This window comes from Nomascus leucogenys, chromosome 13 (genome assembly GCF_006542625.1).
Source record: "Nomascus leucogenys isolate Asia chromosome 13, Asia_NLE_v1, whole genome shotgun sequence".
NCBI classification, from domain to species: Eukaryota; Metazoa; Chordata; class Mammalia; order Primates; family Hylobatidae; genus Nomascus; species Nomascus leucogenys.
Window position 1 is genome coordinate 10238466 of NC_044393.1, and position 9947 is coordinate 10248412.

General features: G+C 46.3%; 1 protein-coding gene across 2 annotated transcripts; it reads left to right on the top strand.

Annotated features, from left to right (window-relative positions):
• Positions 1 to 7014: 7014 nt before the first annotated feature.
• Positions 7015 to 8106, top strand: LOC100603113 (small ubiquitin-related modifier 5). 2 transcript variants are annotated; one of them, XM_030826569.1, is made up of 2 exons: positions 7160 to 7325; positions 7395 to 7465. In XM_030826569.1, exons 1-2 carry the CDS (start codon positions 7160 to 7162, stop codon positions 7463 to 7465), a joined length of 237 nt encoding a protein of 78 aa, XP_030682429.1. The 2 variants fall into 2 exon arrangements, with proteins under 2 accessions (XP_030682428.1, XP_030682429.1); XM_030826568.1 differs by having other exon boundaries at positions 7015 to 8106.
• The last annotated feature ends 1841 nt before the right edge of the window (positions 8107 to 9947 follow it).

Sequence of the window (9947 nt, forward strand, 5' to 3'; positions counted from 1 at the left end):
TAACTGTACATTTCAAAATAACTAAAATAGTAAAATTGGATTGCTTGTAACACAAAGGACAAATGCTTGAGGGGACGGATACTCCATTTTTCATAATGTGATTATTACACATTGCATGCCTATATCAAAACATCTAATGGAACCCATAAGTATATACACCTACTATGGACCTACGAAGATGAAAAATTTTGGCCGGGCGTGGTGGCTCACGCTTGTAATCCCAGCACTTTGGGAGGCCGAGGCGGGCAGATCACGAGGTCAGGAGATCGAGACCACAGTGAAACCCCGTCTCTACTAAAAACACAAAAAATTAGCCGGGCGTGGTGGCGGGTGCCTGTAGTCCCAGCTAATCGGAGAGGCTGAGGCAGGAGAATGGCGTGAACCCGGGAGGCGGAGCTTGCAGTGAGCCGAGATCGCGCCACTGCACTCCAGCCTGGGTGACAGAGTGAGACTCTGTCTCAAAAAAAAAAAATAAAATAATAATAATAATTATTATTATTATTATTATATCTTGCTTTTTGAATTATTAGATCTTGTTTTTCTGAGGGATTTTTACTTTTGCAAGAGAACTTTCACAGTCATTTGACAAACCCTACTTTTCAAAACCAGGTGTTTTAATATCATGTCTCAGGTAATGGAAATTTTTTTAGTCACAGGCTGAGAAAAAGTAATCAGTAGATAGCCACACAGAGAATGAACAGGACTTGCAGAGTAGATTCTTATCAGCTTGGGGCCAACACCCCTTCTGCACATCCCTAGGCCCACAGGGGCCTAGTCAGGAGGCTGGGAGGAAAGGCATCTTCCCCCAGAAAAAAGCCCAGCTCCTAAAACTCCTGGTCTGTCTCTGCCCCTTCCCCACTCCACTCTGCAAGAGGAGGAGTGATTGATCTGGCTGGTAGATTGGGGAAGAAGAAAGCAGCTGAGCTGCCACCTGCTCCTTGTATATTTCGGTAGGAGGGAGTTGCCCACGGATCTTGTGCTCTCTGTTCCTGTTGGAGTTGAAGGGGTTGCCTAATTCTGGTCAGTCCTGGCAAGCCCTCTGGCCCACACATATTCATAGACTTTTCAGCAATAAAGGTGACATTTCGGCTTTTTTTTTTTTTTTCTGAGATAGAATCTCGCTCTATCTCCCAGGCTGGAGTGCAGTGGCGCGATCTCGGCGCACCGCAAGCTCCGCCTCCCGGGTTCACGCATTCTCCTGCCTCAGCCTTCCGAGTAGCTGGGACTAAAGGCACCCGCCACCCCACCTAGCTAACTTTTTTTGTATATTTTTTAGTAGAGATGGGGTTTCACCGTGTTAGCCAGGATGGCCTCGATCTCCTGACCTCGTGATCCACCTGCCTCGGCCTCCCAAAGTGCTGGAATTAAAGGCATGAGCCACCACACCGGGCCTTTTTTTTTTTTTTTTTTTTAAGATGGGGGTCTTTCTCTGTCACCCAGGCTGGAGTGCAGTGGTGTGATCTTGGCTCACTGCAACCTCCGTCTCCTGGGTTCAAGCAATTCTCCTGTCTCAGCCTCCCAAGTAGCTGGGATTACAGGCACATGCCACCATGTCGCAGCTAATTTTTGTATTTTTAGTAGAGACCCGGTTGGTCAGGCTGGTCTCGAACTCCTGACCCCAGGTGATCCGCCTGCCTTGGCCTCCCAAAGTGCTGGGATTACAGGGGTGAGCCACCGTGCCCGGCCCACATTTTGGCTTATTCTTCTGTCTTATGGCTCAGCTGTTTAAGAACCCAGGCAAGGAAGAAAGGGCTATTTGTCCGACCTCCTCAAAAAGCTCAGCAGAAGGAAGGCTTCTTTTAGGGAGCTTCGGTGAAGGGAGCAATTGTTAAACAGTGGGAATGTGTTTTTCTTTTCTATTCACTTACTTGCCCCACCATTGGCTGGCTAAGCACCTACTACATGCCTGGTATTGTACCAGGCACCTTCTGAATAAAGATGAGCTCTCAAAAGTGGGAGCAAGAGACAGAATCGAGACTGAATTAAGTTTCACTTCCAGCCTTTCTACAGGAGGTGACCACGAGGAAGGAAGAGTAATGGCTGGGTTTGAAAAGTCCAGCATTCATTTCGGGTTCTTTGGGTTACACAGCAACTTTAGGGGATTATCTATCCTCGCAAACCATTGTCAGCCATCTCAGCAGAGTGTTAATAAAGACAGCCTGTTCTCCCTTAGCCAAGGAATGAGTCCACGGCCAAGGCAAATCATCGAACTCTAAGTGCAGGGATGGAGAATCTTTACCAGAGTGACATGGAGTAGAAAACAGAATTGCAACTCACCCCTTCCAGCAGAAAGTTCTCAAGAAGCATTTCTGCTCCCTAGGAATGTGGGACTTTTGACAAAAACATCTAGAAGAATAATAAACAAAATAACAGCCAAGGTTTATTAAGCTTGTTGTTGCTTCACACAACCATCCTGGGAGCTAGGCATTAGCTCATGTCTGTCTGTCTGTCTCTCTCTCTCTCTCTCTTTCCCCAACCCCCACTCCTCCTCTCTTCTTCCTCTCTGCCTCTGTATTTCTTTGTTTCTTAGGACTTCTTTCTCCACCTGTGAGTTACTCAACATCCATGTATTAAACTTTTTTAGCACAAGATTTGTTTGTTTTGTTTTGAGACGGAGTCTTGCCCTGTCACCCAGGCTGGGGTGCAGTGGTGTCATCTCGGCTCGCTGCAACCTCCACCTCCTGGGTTCAAGCGATTCTCGTGCCTCAGCCTCCTAAGTAGCTGGGACTACAGGTGCGCACCACCACACCCAGCTAATTTTTGTACTTTTAGTAGAGACAGGATTTCACCATGTTGGTCAGGCTGGTCTCGAACTCCTGACCACAGGTGATCCACCCACCTCGACCTCCTAAAAGTGCTGGGATTACAGTCGTGAGCCACCGTGCCCAGCTGAGTTTTAGCACAAGATAGAGTTGGTGCCCTCTACAAGAGAAAACACCAATCCCACCCTCTGCACATCGACTGTAGAATGCTGGGTGCAATTGCAATGCCTTCATGTAACAGCTGGGGAAACTGAAACTGACAGGAGACCTTCACATTTAGGGCCAGGGAGGCCTTGTGGCTCAATGGTTAAGAGCACAAGTTCTTGAGTCACATGGTTGTAGGTGTTCCATCTGCCTCTGCTCATTATTGATGGGTGTGAAACACACTAGCTTCCCAAGCCTCGGGTCCTCATCTGTGAATACAGGATAATAATAGTGCCTAGCTCCCAGGACGGTAGTGTGAAGCAATGACGTGCTTAATAAACCTTGGCTGTTATTTTACTTATCATTCTAGATTTTTTCTGAGAAGTCATGCAAAACAGGAATATAGATTGCCAAAAGATGCTAAGCAGGAAGGCACTAAAGGAAACCTTTCTCCAAAGGGGATGTTTATTTCGGCGATGCACAGGGGAGAGCTCAACCAGCTGTTTTCCAGGAAATTGTCCCCTTAACCCAGGGTGAGCTCTAAATTTTAATGACTAGCCAGTGTCGAAGGACTGGAAAGAGAAGAAAACAAACAAGGATGATGTAAAAATCCAACCACACACTGCATAAACTCTGTGGTCTCCCAAATTTAATTAGAATCCTGAGTTTGGAGGCATTTCCCATCCCTCCAATATGGAGGTAAAGAATGAAAATCATCACCAATATTCTACTGGTAGCTAAAAAATGAAGTTAAATCATAGTAATCATCAGAAACGAGAATATTGGAAGCAGTAAGATGTAAATGATTAACCATTACCCAGGGACTGGGGACTTTGCCTCTGAAGTTTCTTCTGCCTGAAATTTTCTCCCCATTCTCCACCCCTGTACCTCTTCCCTTCACCATCTCAACCTTCTCATCTCAGCTCAGATGTCACCTCCCCATAGAAGCCCCCCTAGTTCTCAAATGGAACTACGCTCTGAGAGTCCTTGACTTTTCCTTGCCAGCAGTACCAAGTTTATGATGAAACGTTTCTATGATTCTTTGATCGGTGGATTTTCCCCAAGTACACTGCTAATTTCAGGTGGTCAGAGATCTCGTCTATTTCATTCAACACTGTAGATCAGGGTAGATCAGTTCCAGACTTACAATAGAAACTCTATATATCTTTGTTAATTAAGTTTGAAGTTTGGTAAATTTCTTTTAATTATCATTAATTCGGTCACTGGATGAGGACTTAGATTTGTACTGTATGCTGTTCAACAGTGAACATCATCATTAGTTCATTCAATTAGCAAATATCTATGAGTGTGTAATACCTGCTGGGCACCAATTTGAACAATGAGGATACCACAGTGACAAAGAGACAGAAATCCACACCCACGTGGAACTTACATTGTAGTGGGAGAAGAGCATCAACAAATAATAAAAACGACACATGTCTGAGGAGTCAGAAGTGCTCTGGAGAAAAAATAGGGAGAGAGATAGGGGAGGACCATGTGTATAAGGGGGCATTTAAAAACAAAACAAAAGAACAGGGTCTTACTCTGTCACCCAGGGTGGAATGCAGTGACACTATCAAAACTCACTGCAGCCTCCAACTCCTGGGTTCAAGCAATCCTCCCACCTCAGCCACCAGAGTAGCTGGGACCACAGGTCTGCACCATCATGCCTGGCTAAGTGTTGTATTTTTTTGTGGAGACAGGGTTTCACCATGTTGCCCAGCCTGGTCTTGAACTCCCGGGCTCAAGTGATCCTTCCACCTTGGCCTCCCAAAGCCCTGGAATTGCAGGCAGGAGCCACAGCTACCGTCCCATGGGGACAATTTTAAAGGGAGACGCTGGAGAGGACCTCACTGAGCAGAGACCTCCACAAGGAAGGGAGCACTGAGTAGCATCTGGGAGAGGTCCTTCCAGAAAGAGAGCAGAAGGCTCACAGGGCCTCAGGGGCGTGCCCTTAGATAGTGTGCCCAGAGTGGAGTAAGCAAGGAAAAGGATGATAGGTGGGTAAGCCGGTCAGAGAGGGGCACTTGGGCTGATGTGACTAAATGGCTTTAGATTTCACTCTGAGCTGGCCGTCTTTGGAAAGCTCTGGAAAGAGATGTGGCATTGGAAATGATTTTCAAATAACCTCACTCCAGAGACTAAATTGAAGGAGGGCACAGGGGGATGTAGACACAGTAAGTGCAGCGAATGCAGGAAGCTCCAGGGACCCCTGTGGCTGCCCAGACCAGGGCGGAAGCAGGACACAGTGGTGGTCTCAGGCTCTCTGAAGGTAAAGGCAACTGAAGGTGCGGACAGGATGAGTGTGGAATATGAGGGGAAAAAGGGCGCCCCGGACGCCTCCAATATCTGGGTCTGAGCCACTGAAGGAATAGAGTCGTCATGCGCTGAGAGGGGAAGACCAGGAGAGGATCAGGACAGGAGGGAGGTGGTGATGGTGGGAATGGGAAGTTCAGGAATCGGGTTTTAGGAATGTGACATTTCAAATTGTTTTTATACACCCGAAGTAGTGTAGGGTAGTGTAAGGTAGACAGTTCTTGCCCCTCTGGGCACTTATATCCTAATGAGGGAAACATCTAATAAACAACAAAACAAAGAGGTAAGATCACATGTCCAGCAGTGACAGGGGTTTCGAAGGTGATGAGACGGTGAGTGGCAACCACACAGGTGACCAGGGACGGCCTTTGTGGCGAGGAGACATTAGGGCCGAGACCCGGGACAGAGGACAGCAAGGCAAAGTCGCCAAGGAAGTAATGAGCTACGCATGTTGGAAGGACAGAAGGAGACCAGAACACAATGACCAAGAGGGAGGAGGGAAGGGATGAGGGGAGGTGGCCATGGCTTTTCTTGTGTGACACCAGAAGGCTTCTCCCCAGCCTGGGTGGTTCTTTCAATGTGAAGGGCAGCCATGGGGAGGTTTTACAGAAGGAGAATGTCATCATCTGATTTCCATTCTTATAAGATGGAAATGGGGGCCAGGCGCAGTGGCTCACGCTTGTAATCCCAGCACTTTGGGAGGCTGAGGTGGGTGGATCACTTGAGGTCAGGAGTTTGAGACCAGCCTGGCCAACATGGTGAAACCCCATCTCTACTAAAAAATACAAAAAGCCGGGCATCATGGCACATGCCTGTAATCCCAGCTACTTGGGAGGCTGAGGCAGGAGAACTGCTTGAACCCAGGAGGTGGAGGTTGTGATGAGCCGAGATCGTGCCACTGCACTCCAGCCTGGGTGACAGAGTGAGACTCCGTCTCAAAAAATAATAATGAAATAGACTAAAATAATAAAATAAAATAAAAAATTAAATAAAGTAATAAAATATAAAATAAATAAAATAAAATAAAATAAAATAAAATGGAAATGAAGAATGGATTCGCTGGAGAGGGAGACAAGTGAAGCAGTGAGTAAACCAACTGGGAGTCTGCAGCAGTTGTCCAGCCAAAATACCACATGGACTTGGCCAGCTCGACGAAGACGGAGTAAAGCCAGGAGATTTGAGACCTGTTCTAGAGGGAAAGACAACAGGCTATCCAGACTGGGTGAGGAGATTACAGAAAGAAGAATCAAGGATGCACTGAAGTTGTTGGAGTGAAGCTGGGAAAGATGGCTGGCGGCCCCTGAGAACAGAGAACCCAAGTTCTCTTTGGGTCATGTTAAGTTTGAAATTGATGAGGAAGCAGGAACAGGGAATACATACCGGTACTTAAAAAAAAAAGTTAGCTGTTCTAGGCCGGGCGCGGTGGCTCATGCCTGTAATCCCAGCACTTTGGGAGGCCGAGGCGGGCAGATCACGAGGTCAGGAGATCGAGACCACGGTGAAACCCCGTCTCTACTAAAAATACAAAAAATTAGCCGGGCGTGGTGGGGGGTGCCTGTAGTCCCAGCTACTCAGAGGGGCTGAGGCAGGAGAATGGCGGGAACCCGGGAGGCGGAGCTTGCAGTGAGCCGAGATCGCGCCACTGCACTCCAGCCTGGGTGACAGAGCAAGACTCCCTCTCAAAAAAAAAAGTTAGCTGTTCTCCCTCCCTCCTCTCTGTGCCTAGCGGAAGTGACGCAAGGTGCACTGGAAGTGACGCAAGGTGCACCGGAAGTGATGCGAGGCATAGCAGAAGTGACATGAGGCATAGCGGAAGTGACTGCGACTGTGGTGTCATGCTGTGACGAAGGGAGATGGCATTGTAAACGCCAGAGCGAGGTTCTGCCTACCCCGAGACTGCTGCTGTTCAGAGACCTGCAGGTGAATGCCCCATCACCATGTCTGACCGGGAGGCAAAACCTTCAACTGAGGATTTGGGGGATAAGATAAAAGATGAAGCTATTAAACTCAGGGTTATTGGACAGGATAGCAGTGAGATTCATTTCAAAGTGAAAATGACAACACCTCTCAAGAAACTCAAGAAATCGTACTGTCAGAGACAGGGCGTTCCAGTGAATTCCCTCAGGTTTCTCTTCGAAGGTCAGAGAATTGCTGATAATCATACTCCAGAAGAACTGGGAATGGAGGAAGAAGATGTGATTGAAGTTCATCAGGAACAAATCGGGGGTCATTCAACAATTTAGACATTCTTTTTTTTTTTTCTTTTCCCTCAATCCTTTCTTATTTTTTAAAATAGTTCGTTTGTAACGTGGTATTTAAAACGGAATTGAAAACGGGCACTCCATCTCTTTAAAACATCTGGTAATTTGAATTCCAGTGCTCATTATTCATTATTGTTTGTTTTCATTATGCTGATTTCTGGTGATCAAGGCTCAGTTCTCTTCATATTGCCCTCTTCTTTTATAAAAATTACGTGTGCACAGAGAGGCCACCCTTTTCAGGACTGTACATTTTCAGATGATAAGATCGACCAATGCAAGTGTTCATAATGACTTTCCAGTTGGCCCTGATGTTCAACCATGTGATTGTTTCACTCCTGGACTATGACTTTTGGTGGGAGATGGAGGTTTTTTAGAGAACTGAGCTGTGGAAAAATGACCCCTCCTTAACAACTTGAAGCTATTTTTAAGATTTGAGGTTCTGGACCAAAAGAAAAGGAGCATCAGGTTAAGTCAAGATGACGGATAAGGTTGAGAGTAACGACTAACTCCAAAGATGGCTTCCCTGAAGAAAAGACGTTTGATGATTTTTTTATTCTTAATCTTGTCAGAAGATCCCAGAAAAGTTCTAATTTTCATTAGCAATAAAGGTATAAGTGCAGAAATGAATACAACAGAATATTGCTCCTTTTTATTTGTACTTTTTGGCCTGGGATATCAGGTTTTAAATGGACATCTACACTAGCTTCGTTAAAATAAACAATATTTGTAAAAATCGTAAAAGAAAAAAAGTCAAATATTTCCTAGATACACAGTAGTGGAAAAATCAGGAGTATCCAGCTTGATGGGTTTTCACAAAGGGACACCCATCGAAAGTTCCTCTGCACCCCCTTCTATCACTTCCCCAGCAAGGGTAACTACTGCCCTAGTCTTAAGCAATAAACAAGTTTTATTGGCGTTTTTAAACGTGTGATCAGTGGTGAGTGAGGGCATTTGCCCAGAATTTCTCAAAAAATTACCTCAGTTGAGGCCGGGCGCAGTGGCTCACGCCTGTGATCCCAGCACTTTTGGAGGCTGAGGCAGGCGGATCACGAGGTGAGGAGATCGAGAACATCCTGGCCAACATGGTGAAACCCCGTCTCTACTAAAAATACAAAAATTAGCCAGGCATGGTGGTGTGTGCCTGCAATCCCAGTTACTTGGGAGGCTGAGACAGGAGAATCGCTTGAACTGAGGAGACAGAGACTGCAATGAACTGAGATCACACCGCTGCACTCCAGCCTAGGTGACAGAGCGAGACCCCGTCTCAAAAAAAAAAATTACCTCAGTTGGCTGGGCGCTGTGGCTCATGCCAGTAATCCCAGCGCTGTGGGAGGAGCCTTTGAGGCCAGGAGTTTGAGACCAGCCTGGGCAACTTAATGAAACTATGTCTCTACAAAAAAATTTTAAAAATTAGCCGGCCATGCTGGTCCATGCCTATAGTTGCAGTTACTTGGGAGGCTAAAGTGGGAGAATTGGTTGAGCCCAGGAAGTTGAGGCTGCAATGAGCTAGGATTGCACCAATGCACTCTAACCTGGGCAAGAGTGAAACCCTCGCTCTTAAAAAAAAAAAAAAGTTGGGGGAGGGTGGGAAATACCTTACCTGTTTTTTTGTTTTTTTTTTTTCCTTTTAGATTGAATAAGAAGGTTTGTTTTGTTGTTTGGCATGGAGGGAGTGCTTGTTTGTCCTTATCCTCCTTCCCGTGGTGAGGCGCTGAGGCAGAGTGTGTGTGGGGTCTCCCCTGGCCCCTTGGCTTGCAGAGAGTCTCACGTCCCACCTACTTTTTCTTGCCTCGCAGTCACAGGGGCATCAAACCACAGCAACCGGTATAACTGCAAACCTGCAAACCCTACTCCTCTCAGTAGCAAGTTCCCTCCTGCCCATCCCTTCTCTTTTGAGGTTCTTTTTTCTGGTCCAATCCCAACAGTCAGCTCTTCTCAAGGAATCATCAGTTTATAGCTTTTGCAGTGTTCATTTAAATATTTTAATGCAAACACAGCCAACCTCATTCTATTCTGAAAATTCATTTCTCTTTTCTCTCTGTCTCTGTCTCTCTCTCTTTTTCTCTCTCTGTCTTCCTCCCTCCCTCTCCCTGTTCCTGTGATTATTTTTTTTGGAAATAATTCCACACACTCTCTGCCTCCGTAAACCTCTGACTCCAGCAGATGGAACAAGGCTGCTATTCCAAGTCAACGGAATCAACGGACCAGCTACAAGTGGGAGGCGAGCGGTACACACTGCAGTTTCACCCTAGTAGGTGACGTTGTGGCAACACCCACAGAACAAAAGATTCACCTTTTTCATCTATTTTTACTTCTCAGGAAGCCCTAGTCCTGTCTTTTAATTAGAGAACTGTTTTCCCCTCGTTGGCTCTGCACACATGTTTTCTATATAATATTAAACAGTAACCTGTGAGTCTCCTACATCCTGGTATGCTCTGGATCACAGACCACTTTTTTTAAACAC